Consider the following 21,193-nt stretch of genomic DNA (forward strand, 5'->3'; position numbering starts at 1 on the left):
GTTTTCATGTCATTGCTTTCAGTAATGGTAAGTTGCCCATGAAATATAGTGTGTAGGGGTGATTGTAGCTCAGTGGTAAAGCACTCGTCTGGCACGTGTAAAGCACTGGGTTCAATCTTCAGCACCACATAAAAATAAATAAAATAAATGTACTGTGTCCATCTACAACTTTAAAAAAAGTTAAAAAAAAAAAAGAAATATAGTATGCAATACAAATTTCAAAGTTGGTCTGAAAATAAAGAGACTATGGAATATGAAAAGAAAAGATAGGCCTGGTTCCTAATTCTAGGCTTCTGAACCTAGCATATACTTAGTTCTGAAGACTGACCCATTTCAAAATAGATATTCTCTCATATTCTTTTATCAAACCAGAATACAGGGATTTTGAGCATAAATTAACCTCTCCTAGTGCTTCACAATGACCATTAGTTTTGAAACAGCTCACTTGCACGCGCGTGCGCTCTCGCTCGCTCTCTCTCTCTCTCTCTCTCTCTCTCTCTCTCTCTCTCTCTCTCTCTCTCTCTCCAGTAGATACTAAGTGATTTCCCCAAGGCAGTTTGCATTGCCATCAGAAGCATGTCTGTTCACTTTACTCATTTGGTCCTGTCTTTGCTTTCAGTTCTCCATTCCCTGCCTACCCCAGAACTCATTGGTTAAACAGATTTAAATTTTCATCTTCTGCCTCATACCTGACTATTAACTTCACTTTTTTCCAGTGGAACATATTTTGCATTTGAATATGGACCCAATAGGTGGCATTGGTTATTTAATTTAACTATATGTATTAAAGGGAAGCAATCTGCTGTTTATTTGTGTAGATCTGTCCTGTAGAAATTCACACGTATAGAGCGATAGTCCTCAGATGTGGGGGATTTTGACTGCCTGGGGATATATGATAACATCTAAAGACATTTCTGGTTGCCACAGTTGAGGGGGGTCAAGATCTCAGTAGGACCCTGTAGGTGAGGACTAGGGATTCTGCTGAGCATCCTACAATGCAGAGGGCAGCCCCCTACAACAAAGAATTATCTAGTCCAAAAAGTCAATAGCGGCCAGGTTGAGAGACTCTGTTGTCTATTAATATGCAAATCCTTGTAAAGTCTTATGAGACCCTGCGTTCATTGATGGAATGTCTAGTGACCTGAACTTCCTTCCTGGGCACTCCTCTCCTAGTATTCAATCCACACAAAGGTGGTTTGGGTATCTTGGAAGCCCTTGGGGCAAGAATGTATCTGTTTGGGGAGTAGATACAGCCTGAAAGTTAAAAGAGAGACAGATTAAGAGCGAAGAAGACAAACATTTCCCAAAGGACATGATGCCAATTGAACCAGTCTTTGTTTTACTGTTGACACTCATAAATAATGAGACCAGAGATTGAAGGTAGACATGAAAAGCCATTCCTAGCATTTCAGTCAGAGCTGCGCAGGGGGAGTATAGCTTAATCAATGTGATCCTGCAATTTGAACACGTGGAAAAATGAGAATTCATACCCTATTTGAATCAAATGTATGATATGTCAAGATCATTGTATTGTCATGAGCAACTAATTTAAAAGGGGGGGGGGAGCACAGGGCTGCCTGGCTCAAGTCCTGACTCTGCCATTTCCTAGCCATATAGTTTGGCACGTTATTCATTTTTTCCTCAGTTGTAACATGGGGATGATAATGTGGGTATGATGACAATGATATTGGTACCTACCTGAAGGATAGTTATGAAACTTAAACAAAGTAATGAATAGGAAGTATTTGGGTCTGTGGAGGTTGTTTCATTTTTTTGTTTTGTTTTTGTTTGTTTGTTTGGTACTGGTGAACCCAGGGCCTCCCTATGCTGGGCAAGCACTCTATCACGGAGCTACATCCCCAACCCTAAATATTAAGTATTTAAAATATTACCTGATTCAGAATAAATCCTGTATAAATGTTAATATTATTACTGTTTCTTTTAATCAGGACTACTCTTCATCAAAAACAAATTTTCCTTTATTCACAAAATATTTACTAAGCACCTATTATGTCTCAGGCTCTAGTCTAGTTGCTAGTGAATCGAAAAGCATCAGATAAGGGCTGGGACTGGGGCTCAGTGGCAGAGTGCTTGCCTAGCATGTGTGAGGCACTGGGTTCAATCTTTAGCACTGCATACAAAAATAAATAAAATAAAGGCATCCTATCTCTCTACAATTACAAAAAAAATTCTTAAAAATGCATAAGATAAAAATACCTATCCTGGCACAGGAGTTGTGGCTCAGTGGTAGAGTGCTTGCCTAGCATGTGTGAGGCACTGGGTTTGATCTCAACACCACATAAAAATAAAATAAAGATATTGTGTCCACCTAAAATTAAAAAATAAAATATTAAAAAAACCTATCCTATGGAGCTTACATTCAGTGGAATATACTAGTAATAATGCAAATAGAAAAAATATATATGCAAATTATGCTTAGCCTAGTATCTATTACATACTTGTCAAATGAATGAATATATTTCTCAAGTTATTGTCATTATATAAAAACTGGGCTTGGAAGTTTGATCTGTCCTCTTAAACAAGAGGGAAAGTTAAATTAATACAGAGTACCATGCCAATAGGAAATGAAATTACCACATATGGATTAGAAAGAAAAAAAAAGAGAAAGAGAAGGAATGAAGTCAGGTCATGAATTGGTTTTAAAATGAGCTGAGCCTTTTTTGCCTTCTTATCTGTGTATCAGACCTACAGTCACCTCCTTGCAGATTTCAACATTCCAAGACATTAAGACTTGCTAAGCATCAGCAGTCACACTACATAGAAAAACAGAGAAAAGTGTTGTTTTTTTATCACATGGCTACAGCTGATGCAGAAGAATCAACAGAAACTTCATCCTCCAACAATAATCGACTTCTTAAGGGAAAAACTCCATTAAAATAATCACTCTTTAAGTACTGGCCTAGGTACTCAATGAAGAACTTGGTTAAAATCAACTCTAGACCTTATGCTTTAGTTCTTTTTTCTTTTCTTTTCCAGAAATCTACTCTATGTCTACCCACAGAGGCTGAACTTTGCTAACAAACTGGCATCTGCCCGGAACATTACAATAAAAATCCAGTTTATGTGTGGAGAAGACCCTAGCCACGCTATGCCGGTAAAGAGGGGGTAACATTGACCTTACAGCAGAGTGGGAGGCATTTCCCCTGTGAGTCCACATGGGCAGAATTCAGGGCTCCTCCATGTACAGAGTATTGTCTTCAGGGCAGCTGTACTCACCGTGTCCAGGCGCCTTTCCAGCTAGTCCAGTATGGTTCCACAAATGACAGGAAAACAGCCTCAATCTAAATTGAAAGCCTCTTTCCTTACTCCATAATGAGTTATGAAGTGTTGGACATGCAGATCATTTTTGAAGAGTGAAAATGTACTGCATTACATACCTACCAAAACAGACCGCATCTACAGATAAATATTAAGTACTGCCTAGTAATAGTAAACACACACCACTTCAACACCTTTTAGGGATGGTTCTTCATCCTGAGGCAAAATATAAGTCAAATAATAAACATACAATACAATGTGCTCTAAGAAGTCAAAATGCCAGAATCTGTACTTTTTATCTATCTATTACTAAATGAGATGGGTGGTTATTTAAACTGTTTTTCATAAGTCGTAGAATACAGTTACTATACCTTTCTCTGGACTAGGATCTCTCTAAGTTGCTTAGGACCTCACTAAGTTGCTGAGGCTGGCTTTGAACATGTGATCCTCCTGCCTCAGCCTCCTGAGTCACTGGGATTTCAGGCATAGGCCACCATACCCAGTCATAGTCAGTTCTTTTGCCCGTTTGGTTGGACCACTTGTAGGATCTTGCACCCTTAATTTATAAAATTATGAGACTACAGCATCCTACTGGCCCCCTGGTAGTTGATTTGAATATATCCAAAAGTCACTATTAATTTTGTTCATTCTGTATTGGTGAACAGGTCATCTTTGGAAAGTCCAATGGGCCTGAATTTCTGCAGGAAGTGTACACAGCCATTACATACCATAATAAGTAAGTATATTTCAGAATCCAAACTTTTGCAAGATTGTTTCAGTGTCTTCTAGTTTTTCTGGCTTTTCCAAGTGACTTTTGCCAACAGTTTTTACAATTTAGGGCCTAAAGGACAGAGGACATTTTTACCAGTTCCTTAATTCTGTGTTGACTATGCAAATTTTTCACCATCAACTAAGACAGGAAGAAGAAAATATGGTTAAAAAATCTAATATGATTTTGACTTTTTTTTTAAAATCTCCAATCCTTGTATGATGCAGAGAGATTCTATAGTGTTAAGTAAGGAAGTACATTTTCTAGCTTGCTTTGAGATTCCAGAGGTGACCAATTTTGGTCATCTTATCTTCTGTACATGACTCCTCTCCTTCCCTACAGCCTGCTTTTAAGTTGACCACAGCAGAAATAGAACTCTCATAATTATGTCAGTAAAATGAACCATGGAATAGTTTTAAAATGTTATTTGCATTTAGTAGGATGGGGAGTTGGGTTTGATCCTGGCCTGACAACCCAGGCCCATTTACATGCTTCCAGTAAACACTGGCCAGGCTTGACATAAGGGTTAAATGGGGTAATGTGCATGAAGCCCTTAGCCAAGTGTCTGGGGCTTCGTAATTCACTAAAACTGACTTCCTTTTCTCTCCTGCATCATCCATTTTTCCTCCAGTCCTTTAATGAGAGCAGCCTCATACCAGGCCCTGGTCTTTGGGTAGAGATGAAAAAAGAGGTCACAGCAGGACTCTGAACCTTACCCCCCTTTCAGATTATATTGTTGAGTTTTTCCATTGTATGTGGGAATTTCTTTTTCCTTGGCAAAGCCTTTCATTTGTGAGCAGTTGTATGTAAGTGAAGTGTATCCAGTAACAAGCATGGTTTCAAGGACATCTCACTCAGGAATAGAATAATGTCAAATGACAAGCCTTCACACCATGCAGGCTAACTCAAGAGCAAAAGGGCCCCTGGCATTGCAATTTATAGTCAAGAGAAGTCACCCTTCTTGCTAAAAGTTATTTGTGTATAATGTGCTTTTGAAACAGGTCTCCTGACTTTTATGAAGAAGTGAAAATTAAGCTCCCTGCTAAGCTCACAGTAAATCACCACCTCCTATTCACCTTCTATCATATCAGCTGTCAGCAGAAGCAAGGAGCCTCCGTAGAAAGTCTCCTGGGATATTCAGTGAGTTGTTTCCAACTTGCCAATTCACACTGCAGTGCTGGGCAGCCAAGGTCCCTGCAGAGATAAACAACTAAAATCCATTCACTTGCTTTTTTCCTGTCAGAAGTAGCAAAAATGTCCTAAAGCAGATTATAGGAAGAAGCTGAAATGAGTTGACTTAGTAAATGACAGATTTTACAAATGGAAAGTTACTAGGTGATAGATACTGAAAGAATATTCATTTTTTTAAAGAAAAGCATTGCAATGTCTGTTCTTTCTAAATTTAATATATGTGCTTCACATATAGAAGTAGCTCTTTTTTATTCCTTTAAAAATATAAAAGGTAAAATGAACATTGATGTTCAACACACACAAACATTGGTTATAAAGAAAAATGCTACTACTTGGGCTTTAAAGGCAGTAAATCATTGATATGACCATCTCAGGAACTCTCAGGGAATTTAAAATGCAAAGAACTGGACAGAAATGACTGCCAAAAAGAGACCTGGTCAATATCTCATCATTGTTTAGTTGCATTTGATTATTGGGAGCCAGATAAATTACCCAAATTATATGCTGTAATAAATACCACTTTATTCTTTGCATCATCTGTTTCAGTGGCTGCCAATTCTCCTAAATGAACGTCTTCAAACTGGATCTTACTGTCTCCCAGTTGCCTTGGAAAAACTGCCTCCCAACTACTCCATGCATTCTGCAGAGGTAACCAACAAGGGGCCATCAGCTAGTTCTTGGCTATCAGGGTCTTGGATCACTTCCCCTTCCCTTAAATGTGACCAAGGATGCTCATTATGTTTTCTGGAGTGCTTATCTCTCAACACACAGTATTTTCTGAGAATTTATGGCTCTGATGGGAGAAATATCTGACTGTGAAAGAAACCTCATTCAGTTAGACGCCACCAAATCAGAATGTTGAGTAGATGCAGCCTGTGCCCTACATAACCTTACCTTGGGTTATCTGCAACAAAGGAGTCCACAGAATAATGCATTCTAGATGAGGAGACAAGTGAAGCCCACTATTGATGAAAACTGCTCCCAGAAAGGATCCTTAGAAAAGGTTTCCAGGACACAGTCTGACAGCTTCTCCTGTGGCTCGTGGTCCCCAGGTGGACACTGAAGTTTTTACTCCTCTAAAGAACCCTTCAAGCACCATCAAGCTTTTCCCCTTCCTGCCTCCTGTACCCCCCTTACCCATGCATTCTACCTGGGGTGAGCCCATTTAAAGGCAGCCCCACAAACTCTCCATCCCGGCTACACCAGTTCCAACTCCAGTTCCTATGCTTCTCAGTCCCTTTGGTTTAGGTCTGCATCAGTATATTATGTACATCAGAGTATTATTGTGAAGCAAGTTGCAGATATCATTTCACTTGTACATATTTAAATATGTACCTTGAAAACAAGAGCTTTTTCAACCTTCACAACACCATTTTCATACTTTGAAAAATGAACACTAACTCCTTGATCTCAGCAATAGCCAGTCAGTGGTCAGGTTCCCCATCAAACCATTAAGGTCATTTATTTCTTACACTTGTTGGTTTGCCTCCAGATCTAAATGGAGTCCACAAATTACTGTTGGTTGATGTGTTTCTTTTGAAGGTCCTTTATTCTAGAGATCCTCCTTTCACTCTTATGTTTTCCTTTGGGTTTTTAAGTTAAAAAAAAAATTCCCAAGGCTTTGAATTTAGATCTGGCCTTTACAGTCAAGTGTCTTCCCAACTCTTTTGCTCCTTACCCCTCTCTCCAGGCTGTTTTCTTCCTCTTATTGTCTTTTTCCCCTGGAAAGAGAGGTATCTTTTGCCCTGGCCACAGGCTCATGCCTGGCTTCACACTAAAACTGCCCTCCTCACAACCAGCTAAGGGTCAGCCTGAGTGTTTCACAGCTGTTCTCTGGTGGCTCTTTATGATTTGGACGCAGAGCACCATGTAGAAGCCTTCAAAATCACTTTCTCATCATATGCTAACTCCCACTTATCTTTTAAAGCATAGAACAAACCTGAGTTTTGGATACAGACATATCTGGGTCCAAAATCTGGATTGGGCCACACTTTAGCTGTGTGGATATGGGTGAATTACTTGCCCTCTCTGAGTCTCAAAGAGGAAGCTGAGTCTATATCTGCCTGTAAGGCTGTGAACATGAAATGTGGTGTTGCCTATTGAACAATAAACTTAATGCTGAGTAAACGTTAGTTCCTTTTTCTACTCAACTTAAGCTTTTTATTTTATAGATACATCTCCATTGCTTTCTAATATCCTGCAGACCTGCCCAGTCCAATATGGTAGTTACTAGTAGACCTGCAAAGATATTGATAAATAACTGATATAAAAGAGTCATTACAAATAAGCTAGCGCCAAGCAGGACTGCTACTTAGAAACACTTTGATTAAAAGGGAAGTTATTTTCATTATTCAAATGCATTCGAATTTCATGTCTTTTACTTTCATTTCATTACTCTACAACCTGTCCTGACACTCCTGATTCATGGGAAGAGTACTTATCTCAATTCCTAGAATCAATGATTATCAATGCTGGATGGGAGTTTAGGTACAGAGCAACCCTCTGCTTGCAACATGAGAACACTGAAGCCCAGAGAATGATTGACACGTCAAATGAAATTAACTAATTTAGTGCAGAATTGAACTTGGACTTGAATCCACAGCTCTTGACTCCAAGTCCAGTTACAGTAGTTTTTGGGGAAGCTTTCTATTTGTAGGACCCACCATTGACATTCAAGTTGCTTTTCACTGCTTGACAGCAATCAGAAAAGGAGATTGGATTGCTAATCTTTTCTTCTTCTTCTTTAACACAGAAAGTCCCTCTGCAGAATCCTCCCATCAAGTGGGCTGAAGGACATAAGGGAGTATTTAATATTGAAGTGCAAGCTGTCTCTTCTGTTCACACACAGGTAAGAAACACCAAGGCCAACTTTGAATCAGACCCTGCAGGCTAGTGTTGAAGAGTGGGGTACAACAGAGAAACTTTCAAACAACAGGCCAATAAAAGACCAACGTAGGTCTTTGTCTATGGATAAAAAAAATTAAAAAAAAAAGAACCTTGAGTTCTTTGTGGGGACTTACAAGCCAATTCAGTTTTCATTTTCCCTTTAAAGTGGAAGACCTTAGGAAAATGTACCTAAATGAAGGAATGTAGTACCTGCTCAGTTGCTTGAGAAACTTTGTGGGGAAACTTGATCTGAAAAACTTTACTGCTCTTACCTCCTTTCCTTCCATGCTTCTGCTCTTTTATTAGCTTTTCAAAAAAATTCCATCCCCGCTCCCTCGCCTGTCACTGAGTTATGCATCTGCTAGACCTCTTTGACAGTATGTTTACCTGCCATGACAACCTCTGCTTACGGAACACATCAGAGCCTAAACTGTTTTTCCTTTAGTTAGCCATTATTGAGAGGTCCTATTCTGTTCTACAAAGAAGTTCATTGCCTTGCTCTGAAATGACTTAGAACTTCTGATCTGGAACACTGGCTGAGAGGTTGTACCCGTTCAGAGCTGTTTGATTGTCCTTATGGATCCATGGGTGAGCATTGGTGGAATAAGTCCCCTCTGGGTCTTCTGCTTTCTGTCCTCCTAGGACAACCACCTGGAGAAGTTCTTCACCCTCTGCCACTCCCTGGAGAGCCAAGTGACCTTCCCCATCCGTGTGCTGGACCACAAGATCAGCGAGAGCGCGCTGGAGCACGAGCTGAAGCTCAGCATCATCTGCCTCAACTCCTCCCGCCTGGAGCCCCTGGTGCTCTTCCTGCACCTGGTGCTGGACAAGCTCTTTCAGCTGTCCGTGCAGCCCATGGTCATTGCTGGCCAGACAGGTAGAGGCCTGGGGGACTGGGAGGAGGCATGGGCAGGTGAAGGTAGGCATGGGCAAGCAAGGACAGGCTAAGGTAGGTGGGCTGTAGAAAGCCTAGTTTTCCAGAAATCCAGGAACAGTGTGCTTTCTTTGCACTGATGATGTGAGTTCAAGGGAGGCCAAGTCCAGTGCTATTTTTTTTATATTCAATGCATGTTTAAAAAGAAATACAAATAAAAGAACATGAAAATAGTATTCTAAATATTATAGCTTTTTTCATAAACTTTATTGAGTGATTAGAGGAAGTCTTTCAAGTTCCCTTTCCAGCCAGGTGCAATAACAATGCCTGTAATCCCACTGGCTCAGGAGGCTGAGGCAGGAGGATCTCAAATTCAAAGCCAGCCTCAACAATTTAGGGAGGCCCTAAGCAACTCAGCAAGACTCTGTCTCTAAATAAAAGATAAGGGGAAAAGGGAGGCACTGGGGATGTGTCTCAGTGATAAAGCTCCTCTGGGTTCAATCCTTGGTACCAAAAAAAAAAAAAAAATCCATTTCTGGTAACTGGTGGATTTATTTTACCTCTCAGATTTTTTGCTTTCTTAACAACAGAGTATTTTCTTTACCATCAAAGTTGAGGCAATTAATCTCCAAGGGTTTATATAGCTCCTACTCTGTTTAGCAGTATGGAAGGCACAGTGGGGGAGGACAAGAAAGTATGAGAAACATATCTGACCTGGGAAAGGGTTTCAGCCTTCACAGAGAGGCTGAAGTTACCACTAGAAGCTGCAGAGAAGCGAGGCATTTGGATTTACTTAAGCCCTGTACTGCACAATGTCAGAGGCTTCGGGAAGATGGGATTTGTGCAGAGCATTGAAGGATCCATGTAGACAAAAGCAAGGAAGGTGAGGGTAACAGCCTGAGAGAAGCCAGGGAGGAGAGAAACAGATACGCAGTGGGACAATGTGGCAGTTGCCTCACTGGAAGGGAAGCCGAATTTGAGCAGAAACAGGCACAAGGCTGGATAAGTAGGTTGCAGCCAAACTATGGAAGGCTTGGAGCACCAGAACAAGAGCATATGTACAGTAAACCAGTAGTTTGTCTGGGCCCACCAGGAGGAATGACATAACACACATACATTTAGATCATTCTGTATAAGAATCTGTATCATGCAGCAGTGCAGTTCAAATCATAGCAGGCTCTCAAATCCCTTGGGCAACTGGTTGAAATGCAGATTCTGATTCAGCAGGGCTAGTGTGGCCTGAGAATCTGTGTTTCCCAGATAATATTGACAATGCCAGCCTGCAAGTCTTGCAGCAGTGTTTAGAGAGGAAAGACAGAAGAAAGTGAAAGGAGGGAATGTGAATGGCTGTGGTGAACAGAGCCAGGGCTAGAGCTCCCCTGGCCCAGGCTCACCCCACACACAGCCTGGCTAAGGTGATCAGTGGTCAGGACTCATGGTTGCTGGCTGGAAGAACATTCACTTCAGGTTCACGTTTCGCTTGGTTCCTCAGCCAACTTCTCCCAGTTTGCCTTTGAGTCCGTGGTGGCCATCGCCAACAGTCTGCACAACAGCAAGGACCTGAGCAAGGACCAGCACGGGAGGAACTGCCTGCTGGCTTCCTATGTGCACTACGTCTTCCGCCTGCCGGAGCTGCACAGAGACTCACCCAAGCAAGGTAGTGTTGCCCAATAGGGTATCTGGCGCCCCACCCATCCCATTGCCTTGTAATTCAAAATAAATTCAATCTTATTTTTCAGAATTCACAATTTATATAAGTCCTGAAATTGAAAGTTTCTTTCTACATTTTCTTCCTCCCTTCCTTTTTAGGCTCTAAGTGCCTATTTTGTTTGCTTATTTGATAATATTTCAGTGCTCTTTACCCAGTTCTAATTTATGATTCAGCTGAGGATCTCTTTTTAAAAATATGTCATATTCACTTATGAATATGTCAAAATAAATCCCATTGATACATATAACTATAATGCACTAAACATTTTTTAAGTAAAAAAAATAAATAAAAGGATTAAACACTTTGATCAAGTGTGGCTTACATACTGGGAAAATAAAGATTAAAAAATGGAGAAGTGTTGACTAATGTCTCGAAGCCTGGGATAATGACAAAGAAAATAATATCTATCCAATGGCAGTGGTATCAGAGGTTCTTAAACTTTTCATTACTAAAAAGTTAATTAATAAATTCCTTTTCTCGTTTCCCCCAACTAAATTTTTAAAATAATAATGATAATCTAGTTTGCTAATTTTCTCAATTATTTATATAGATAATAATCCATCAGAACTTTGGTTCAGCATGATATAATAAATAGCATAAGTTTACCAAATTCCATGCCTAAATAAACGTGGTACTTTATTAGTCCATGCAGCCTCATTTCACATAAATCTGTAGTTTCACCCAGGCTGGCCTTGAACTTATAATCCTCCTGTCTCAGCCTCCCAATTTGCCGGGATGACAGGTATACACCACCATGCTCAGCTCAACTCTATGGATTTTTGAATCTCAGAAAACCTTACTCCAGGAATTATAAAGTTATCATCATTTAAATATTGATAAATTTTAAAATAACCACATTTAGAACTTCTCTTGAGAAATCAGAAGTTCTGGCAACCCTGGGTTCTGTTTCTGCTGGCAATAGGAGGCTGGAAATGAGGTGTGTGTCTCCAGTTCACCACAATCCTCACCACTTCTCCTGCCTCCTATCCCATCTACGTCCCTAAAAAACAGTGCCCCCCCCCAAGTTTTGATGAAAAGACTAAGTTCAAGGCTTGATCTGGTAGGTTTTCATTCCTCTACCTGCCCTATCCCTCTTCAGTTCCTTCTCAAGGTCTGTAAGTGACTCTGGTCCTCTGTTGACATGTCTCTGCCTGTGGGGCACAGGTGGCACCACTGCCCTCCCCGACCCTCGCTACCACACCTATGGACGCACGTCTGCTGCTGCTGTGAACTCAAAGCTGCTGCAGGCCCGGGTGATGAGCAGCAGCAACCCAGACCTGGCAGGGACACACTCTGCAGCTGACGAGGAAGTTAAAAACATCATGTCTTCAAAGGTAGGGAAGATGGCAAACCCTGTTTCTTTTAATGTGTGTAATGCCTTGTACGGTATGGTTCATGTGAAAAACTAAGACATTAACACTGGTACATTACTATTAACCAAAACTGAGCTTCAACAGTTTTTCTGTTAATGTCATGTGTATATTCTAAGATAAATCCAGGATATCACATTGTACAGATTTACCTTTGCTTTTAATATACCTTATTTAAATGTAAGCTTATATAATTTAATTTTAAAATAATGTCCTTTCACAACTGGCTCAAAAAAAAATCCAAAAATTTATTAATCACCTCTCAGAAACTGCTGAGCCAACTTCAGCACATCCCTGTGTTGATTTTGTAAGTCTAAAGGATAGAATATCAATAAATTGGTTCAACCTATCGATCATCAGAATCTCTGGGAGTGCAATGTTTTAAAAGAGCCATAAATGATTCTTAAGTTCAGCCAGAGGTTAAGACCTCTGCAGGGGGAGGACAGAGGCCAAGAGCAGGTGACTTGCATAGGACCACACTGCAGGGTATGTCGGCACCAAGACCCAATGCTGGAAAATAAAATTCATATTATTCACTATTTCTGTGTGGCTAAACCAGCTAATGCTCTGACAGTCTCCTACCACTGTTAACTGATTCTGAGCAGAACTTTAAGTGACAGTCTTGCTGCTACATCTTTCAAAATGGAATCCATCAGTTCAAAAGAAATGAAGGTTAATCACTCAAGTCGAGCATTAAGTATCTGACCGACACAATGGGCCTTAGTAATAGCTGCTTTTATGTTATTTCTCCAAATTTTAGTTTAAAAAATTTTTTAAAGGCATTTAAAGGGCTGGGAATAGAGTTTAGTTGGTAGAGTACTTGCCTTGCATGCACAAAGCCCTGGGCTCAATCCCTACTAAAACACACACACACACACACACACACACACACACACACACACACACACAGGCATTTGCAAAGCTACAGATAGAAAGCAGAAGTTCTAGGGTTCCAGAGAGTGCCATGGTTAATGACATTGTATTGAATATTTCAAAATAGCTAGAAGAGAGAATTCTGAGAGTTCTCTTTTTAAAAAAATATTTTTATTAGTTATTGATGGACCTTTATTTATTTGTTTATATGAGGTGCTGAGGATTGAACCCAGAGCCTCACACATGATAGGCAAGCCCTCTACTACTGAGCCACAACCCCAGCCCTCTGAGAGTTCTTACCACACAGAAATGATAAATATATGAGGTGATGAATATGCTAAACACCCTGACTTGATTACCATACCTGTATAGAAACTTCATACTGAACCTCATAAACATGGATATTTATTATGCATCAATTAAAAACAAACAAAAGAAAAATTTTTGTCTAACCAAAAGAATAAAGCATGACCCTTCCAGAAGTGGTTTTTGACAATTTATTAGTGCTTAGGGGACTAAGTACAGTACCATGCTAAACCGCATAGGGGCACTGTTCTCACATTGTTTCTGTTTTCCCAGTAAAGTCACAGAATGTTAAAGGAACTATTCAGTATCTGATTCTAACTAGTTTTTAGCTATAGGATGCTAAATACCAAATTATTAATGGTTATTAACTTAGAAACAAGTAAAATTAGGTGTGAATTTACCTTCTTTGCTTTGTTTTGACAAAGTATTTTACCTTTGTAAGTAGAAAAAAGTAAGAAATGTCTTAAAAATCAATTCTGAGCCTAGTGTAGTGGCGCACACCTGTAATCCCTGCCACTTGGGAGGCTGAGGCAAGACGATCACAAGTTTGAGGCCAGCCTCAGCAACTTAGTGAGATCCTGCCTGTCTCAAAATAAAAATAAAAAGGGCTATGGGTGTAGTTCAGTGATTAAACACCTCTGGATTCAATCTCCAGTAGGGAAGGAAGGGAGGGAGGGAGAGGGAGGGAGGGAGGAGAATTCTGAGATGGTGATTTCCAGGCTTACTTTCTCAGGGTGTCAGTGTAATTTAGCTGACTGTTGAGACATGGTTTGTGTTTCAGATTGCTGATCGCAACTGTAGCAGGATGTCTTATTATTGCTCTGGCAATAATGATGTTCCAGGTTCAACTGCAGCCCCAAGGCCAGCCAGCAAAAAGGTACTGAGCAATTTGGAGATAATTCCAGGACAAGGAAGGACTGGTCTGGACCCTGCATTATGATTGGAAATAGATACTATCAAAGTACTCTCCAGTCTTGTCCCTGCCCAGCTAACATACAACCACACACACACACACACACACACACACACACACACACTCATTCACACTTACAACCCTATCCCTTACCCTTCATTTTTTAATCACCTAACTGTCCATGAACAACATAATAATTCTCAAATTTAACCAGGCATTAGAATTACCTGGAATGCTTCTTAAAACGGATTACTAGATCCTACCCCCTGAGTTACTGATCAATAGATCCAAGCTAGGGCTAAAGAATTTGCATTTCTAACAAGTTCCCAGCTAATGCTATTACCGGGACAACTAGGACTCATTGCATTAGCCTCTTTTTTAGTGGAAGATGAGCTAGGGATAATTCATCCATGACAAAAACGAATGGCAGTAATTAAATACAATTATTTCAATACTATTTAAAGTGATATGAAATGCTTCCTCCTAATTCTCTATAATCAGCCTTATCTCTGAGTTCAGAAACTTTACAAGATGTAGAATTTCTTAAACCAAAAGAATTCCTTAATCATAGCCAAAGCCAGGGTAGTTTAAGAGAGGCGTGGGGGTTGGGGGGTGTTCAAAAGCTTTCTGTCAAGCCAGCCTTCTGACAAGTTTTCCCCTGAGCTAAGCACCCAAGAGTCTCACCATTATGGTAACTTCTTAAGGTCTATAGTGTCTTTCAAGACTCTAATTAAAATGTGAATATGCTAATTGCAAAGAAAGCCTCTTGCAACAGCTAATGCCACAGGGGAAAGTTTGTTAAATGGGCAAGGAGGGAATGAGCCTCAGCATAGCTTTCTTTGGACTGGAGGAAAGATGAATCAGAGACACTGTAGGGCCCAATGCTAAAAACATTGCAGTAGTCCAGGCCCTATATGTTAGGGAGACGTACCAGGAGTTAATTATAAAAGGAAAAGTGAAAGATGTTCTTAGACTAAAAATTTGTCATCTACCCTAAACGTTAGCATTAGCTGTCATAGCCCCTTCTCAGTGACTGGTTACAAGTACCATCTCCCTTCTTAAAAAAAAAAAAAAAAAACATTTGCCTACACCCTGACTTCCTTGTAGCATGTCCTGTTTGGTTTTGCAGTTGCCTTCTTTTGACCTGAAATGACCAGAAGAGAATTGTTTCATTGCAGGGGGAAGTTTAGCCAATGTGTTTCCTTAATAGCTCAGCAAACAGGGTTTTGCGACTTGGTTATTTTATCTAATGTCTAGAGCAAGGTGTTCTTGTGATAATGCCGCCCAGTAAGCAGCAAGCTGCATAAATTACTTTAAGAAGCAGCTTATCCTTGTCTAATCTCTTCCTGCCATAAGACTCTGGTAGTCAAACTGACCTATTTACAGAGGCTAATTCTGACGTTGGTGGAAAGTCTCTTTCCCACCATGGGAAGATGGAGGTGTGGCCAAGTTATATTGCGCACAGTTGACCACCTGCTAGACCAACACTCAACCCCACACCTCTCCCAGATGGCAGAGCCTCACTTAAGACCCTAAACAGCAAACAAATGTGTTCACATGTATGAAGATTATTAAACTCTGGCTAACCTGCAAAATGAAGTGAGACCAGCTGATGAGCTGAACCAAACGGGGATGGAATCAGTTAGATCACACAAACATCCGCACAGGAATTTTCCATTTGTCTCCTTTTAGTTTAGCTCTCAAAATTTTAATATTCATAAGAATTAGTAAATTGCTTGCATGCATACTGTATCCTATGGGTAATTTAAAGGATTGTTGAATGTGATCTTATATGATCACTTTTTGCTTTAGGCTGATTTTAAAACTTAACTCCCCATCAGGATGTGATATTAGGGTCTTCAAATAGTTTTAACTTTCTAAACCACTAAACAATACAAAAAAAAAATGAGCTAGTTCATCTGTATTTATTCTAGGTTCTGTAGGTATAAGATGAATGGAAGCCACAGAAAATTCCCAGATACTGCTTTTGCCTTTAGTTAGGGTTTTCTCAGAACTAATGGGGTCTCCAAGATGCAGGACTTTCCAATGTGAGACTAAGTCAGCTACGATGAGTTTGTAGTTCAACCTTGAGTCCTAAACTGCTTTCCCATCAAAACTACTGTCAAGAATATTATTAAAGGGCTGGGGTTGTGGCTCAGTGGTAGAGCGCTTGCCTAGTCTGTGTGAGGCACTGGGTTTGATCCTCAATAAAAATAAATAAAATAAAGATATTGTGTCTATCCACAATGAAAAATAAAAAACAAAAGAATATTATTAAATATCCAGAGAAGTTGAAGAATGGGAAAGATGGGAAAGGTAAAATTCTGCTCCATTTGCTATGGAGCAGACAGGGCTTGAAGGGAAGTGAAGACATAAAGTGGAGCTGAGGGATGTTCCAAGCTTCTGACTCTGGGAAGGAATGTCAAGTTGCAAGTTCCGGCTACCACCATGTCCCTCTTCTCATCACCCATCCAATCACATTTCCCACATAAAGCCGTCATGGGAGTATGCAAAGGAAAATTATCCAATCAGGAAGGGAGTTTACCTACCCTCTAGATGGTGGTCCCCAAACTGTGACTGGACCAGCAGCATCAGTGTCCCCTGGAAACTTGGTAGAAATGCAAATTCTCAGACCCTGCCCCAGACCTAGCATCTCTAAGAGTGATGTCCAGCCATCTGTGTGTTTTATTTATCGAAGTCACCAGTGTATGCTATTATATATCCAAATTTGACAACTGTTGCTGCCTATCAGCTGATTTTATAGATGAGAAGATTGAATACAAAGAGAAGAATGGTTTGCACATGGTCAAACTCTCCCCAGGCAAACCACTCATCTCTTTGTACTCCATGCCTCCAATTTCAACTGCTACCTTGGAGTGCTTCCCCTGTAGGACAGTTTCACTCGCAGGCTGAGTCCGTTCCTTCAAACCTAGCTCTCCTGCACAGTATCGACCTCACCTCGGGTTATGTCAGCACTGTCTTTGCCGTTCACTGCCTATGGCCTAGGACATCTAGGATCTATGCTTCAGGAACTAACAGGCTATTAAATTGGGAAAGAAGAAGAGGGCTGTTGGTGAGTCCTGTCATCACAGCTTGGTTTTCCTAACTGTTGTCAGCATTTCCACGAGGAGCTTGCCCTGCAGATGGTGGTCAGCACTGGGATGGTGAGAGAAACTGTCTTCAAGTATGCTTGGTTCTTCTTTGAGCTGCTGGTGAGTCTCGCATGTTCATATCTATGTTCTACAGGGCAAGAAGAGAACATGGCAGAAAGGCAGTGATGTTTTCCATATCAGGAACTGACACCTTGTTCACCTAGTTGTTCCTACTGAAAACCTAGGGTTATTCCTTAAAGTATGACTCCTCTCACCTCTTCATCCATCTTCCATAGAATCGCATGGATTCTACTTTGAAAATCTGCCTCTAACCCATAGCATCTCATCCTGTTCCCCACCTGCCAAGCCTCTCTCCTTGTTCACGTGCCTCTTGAAGGAACTTCCTCTTTCTCCCCCCTCTATCCACCTTTGCCCTCAGCCCATCCATCCTACACAGGACAGCCAACATTAAACAGTGTCACTCCTCTCTTCAAATCCCTTTAGCAAGTTGCAATGTATTGGCAAAAAAAAAAAAAGCATAAATACTTATCATGACTAAAAAGCCCTTGTATGACTCTGCTCTTTTCCTCCATTTCTCACTTCATCTCATTCCATATTCCCCCCTCATCCAGCCACAGGGTTACTCTTGTAGTTCTTGGAAGGTATTAAGCTCTTTTTCAGCCTCAAAGTTTCAAGTTCTCTCACTAGTTCCTACCTTTCACTCCCTTCCCGATCCCCAACAAACACACACTGTGTTTTCTTTAGGCTTCAGCATAAATGTCACCACCTCCAGTAGCCCTTTTCTGACCACCTTATATTATAATGTAATTCTTCTATTTTATCATTCTCCTTTTAAACACCCTATTTATCTCTACTTCTCACCTAATCCAATTTGTAATTTCTTTTTCTTTTTTTTTTTTTTTTTGACTCACCTACTAGATTTCTAGAATTGGGGTCTGTCTTCTTCATTCTCCTATCTCTTGTGCCAGCACTACCCCAGATCCCTGCCAACAGGATCACTTGGGGGTGCTTGGTTTAAATAAAGCAGATTCTTGAGCTTTTTTCTAGGACTACTAAATAAAATCAGGAGGCAGTGGTGTTCGGTTGCCTGTCCTACCAAGTGACTTCTAAGCACACCTATAATCCACAGATTCACATCACCTCTGCTCTGTAAGTCCTAAATAAAACTGAAGTCTTTGAAATGTGTACCCAGCCAGCACAAGCATTTTGCATTCTCCAAGCTAAGCTGGTTACAGTGAGCGGCTGCAGCTCACAAGTCCTGGGACAAGACTGCCAGCAGTGGGACATAAGTTCTGGCAGAAATGGATGGTCACAAACTGCTCCCCTCTTTTTTCTTGAGGCATGAGAAGTATTAAAATCAACACTCTACAATCTCCTACTTACCTACCTCACCCACCATCAAGCTCCTACTTACCTACCTCACCCACCATCAAGCTTCTCCATAAAGAGGATTCACGTGGGTTATGATCCATCTAAACAGTTTATACAAATTATCCTGAGTTTGACTGTCAAAATTGCAGTTAAAAAAAAAAGCATGAAGCAAAAACTAAATTTGATATCTTGAAGAGTCTCATAGAAAAAAGTCTCAAAAAAAAACAGCATTCCAACTTAAAGATGGTTGGTATTACTCCTACACTTGGAGCACACTTCACCTAATCCATTTTTAGATATTTTCTAATACTTACATGCTACAAAGCACTATAGTTGTTTGATCAGGTAACCAAGTCCCTTGGACAGTGTATCTCAAGCTCTGCTATGTAAGCATTCTAATAGCAGCTCTAGGGACTCTTTAACTCATCCTCGAAACCTTATTAAAACCCTGTGAGAAGGCTGGGGGTGTAGCTCAGTGTTAGAGTACTTGTCTAGCATGCTTGAGGCCCTGGGTTTGATCCCCAGCACCACAAAAATAAATAAATAAATAAAAATAAAATTTGGGTGAGAGAGTAGTGGTTATCCCCATAGCACATACCAAAGCTGAGTAGGGAATTGCTAGCTGCTCTGCCAGTGAGGTACAGAGCCTCAATTCTCCAACTCTGAAGTCCAGATTCCTTTCTTCTACCACTTTGCCCCTTTGGGAAGCCCAACCTTACAAACCATCTTCTTAGGCTAATGTATTGATAACATGGAAACCCTTTGCCTTTAGGAGTCAGTCAACTTTAATGCAGAGCTACATTGTTATTTCCATACCTAGTAATCACGAACTCAGTATTGCTAAGCCTGAGTGGTTCCACAGGGCACCTTAGAGCTCTGTTTTGAAGGCCAATTTGCATTCTCTTCAGGTGTAATGATATCTCCTTCATATAACCCCAGTAATAGCTGACATCCCGAGGAACAAAAAATAATAGCCTCCAAAGTATACTAATCATCTTACTATATATATAATGTACCAGGTGCTGTTTTAAGCATTTTGAAGCATTATCTCATTTAATCCTCAAGCAATCTTTGAGGCAGGGGTTTTTACTATTCCCAAAATACAGACATGGTTGGAGGAAGGATGGTAGCCATAAAGAGAGTCTCCAGAGGCTTCAGCAGTACTGCTTCACTGCCCCTAACTGCAGGGAGCTAAGAACCATTGAAAAGTTGAAAACTGCTCTTGATCTTGCACATCTATTTTCTAGGACTTGGTGGACCTCAAAGGGAGAGCAAAAAGTAAAGCGAATAGCCCTCCTTGCCTCCAGCAAGCCCCTGATGCTAAACAGATGAAGTAGTTGGGAACAAAAGTGCAAGTTTAAGCACTCTAATGGGGTTGGTCAACTTGGAGATCAACCAAGGCAGCAGTTTCATGGGGCTCTGCAGGCTGTATCCTGTCAAGGTTCTAGCAGGACAGAATTGAATAGGACTCAACAGGATTAACTGAAAAGCATTTATCCAAAGGTCTCTGCCTGAGGTATACACATGGTTACAGGAGTCAATAAGGATTGGTGAGGCATACGGGAGCAGCAGCTGCTGGAAGACTTTATCTATCCTAGCTGTAAAGCATGAAGAGTAGGGAACAATGTAACTGGGGTCTGGAGAAAACTGGAGGCAGAGAAGAAGGTCCATACAACAGGAAGTGGAACCTTAGGAAAATGTTGCCACCGCCAGAACCACACTGTGGCAGGGATTAGGGCAGGAGGAATGGCTAACCACCCAAACTGCTCTGTTCTTCCACCTCCTGGTCCCCTGCTAGTACTTCCCATCGCCAACTCCAACCAGCAGCCAGAGAAAGGATTGGGGGCCCAAATAATGCAATATATAGGGACATCTTCCCAGCAGTCAGAGGTAGAAATTTAAGGTAAGAAATTTAGCTGAGGACTGTGACAGAGGCAAATGGAAACTCTTAGTGTCCAAAGAAGACTTTGCAAGAAAATTAATCTCTCGGGCACCCAGTGCTCCATGTGTTGTTATGGATTTACCTGACCAATGCCTGGGAAGTTACTAAAATCCCAGTTTTTTACCCAAGGATCTTGATGAGAAAGAAACAACAGCTTCCTTGGGCTTAGCCAACAACCTGGGCAGTTTAACATCCTTCGGTTTGTGTTGATGGCCAAGCACTAATGAACAACCACTTTGTCAAGGGAGCTGTTGAACACAACCCTTGGGTGAATTTCACACTTGGCTAATGAATAAGCCCCTGTGCTTCTGGGAACTGCTGAGCCAGACCTTGGAGACCCAGAGGTAAATGGGTGACCTAGTTTACTCACTGAGGACATGAAGTCCTACATTAAGGAGTTCTTGAAAGCTACCCCTACTTTGAATGGGCTGCAGAGGCCAATATGAGAGAAAAGATTTTGCTGTTTTACCTTACCCTACAAATAATGAGCCACACATCCACTAGTATTTCTGCTGCGTGTTCTTCTCTGAAGACCAGGGACACAGTAGCTGGCAAGTGTCGCCAGCCTGGAAATAGGCCATTATTTGGAAGCACA

The 21,193-nt window shown here is 40.9% G+C and overlaps 1 protein-coding gene across 5 annotated transcripts in view; it reads left to right on the forward strand.

Annotated features, from left to right (window-relative positions):
* Positions 1–21,193, forward strand: part of Dock8 (dedicator of cytokinesis 8) — a 221,015-nt gene that overhangs the window by 136,474 nt on the left and 63,348 nt on the right. For all 5 annotated transcript variants that reach the window (XM_078047567.1, XM_078047566.1, XM_078047569.1 and 2 more), the window contains 10 exons: positions 2,998–3,115; positions 3,945–4,015; positions 5,050–5,188; positions 5,786–5,887; positions 7,992–8,087; positions 8,768–9,002; positions 10,492–10,656; positions 11,875–12,044; positions 14,041–14,136; positions 17,289–17,384. In XM_078047567.1, the coding sequence (XP_077903693.1) occupies positions 2,998–3,115; positions 3,945–4,015; positions 5,050–5,188; positions 5,786–5,887; positions 7,992–8,087; positions 8,768–9,002; positions 10,492–10,656; positions 11,875–12,044; positions 14,041–14,136; positions 17,289–17,384 (1,288 nt within the window). The remainder of the gene's footprint in view (positions 1–2,997; positions 3,116–3,944; positions 4,016–5,049; positions 5,189–5,785; positions 5,888–7,991; positions 8,088–8,767; positions 9,003–10,491; positions 10,657–11,874; positions 12,045–14,040; positions 14,137–17,288; positions 17,385–21,193) is intronic.

Source organism: Ictidomys tridecemlineatus, chromosome 4 (genome assembly GCF_052094955.1).
Source record: "Ictidomys tridecemlineatus isolate mIctTri1 chromosome 4, mIctTri1.hap1, whole genome shotgun sequence".
Taxonomy (NCBI): Eukaryota; Metazoa; Chordata; class Mammalia; order Rodentia; family Sciuridae; genus Ictidomys; species Ictidomys tridecemlineatus.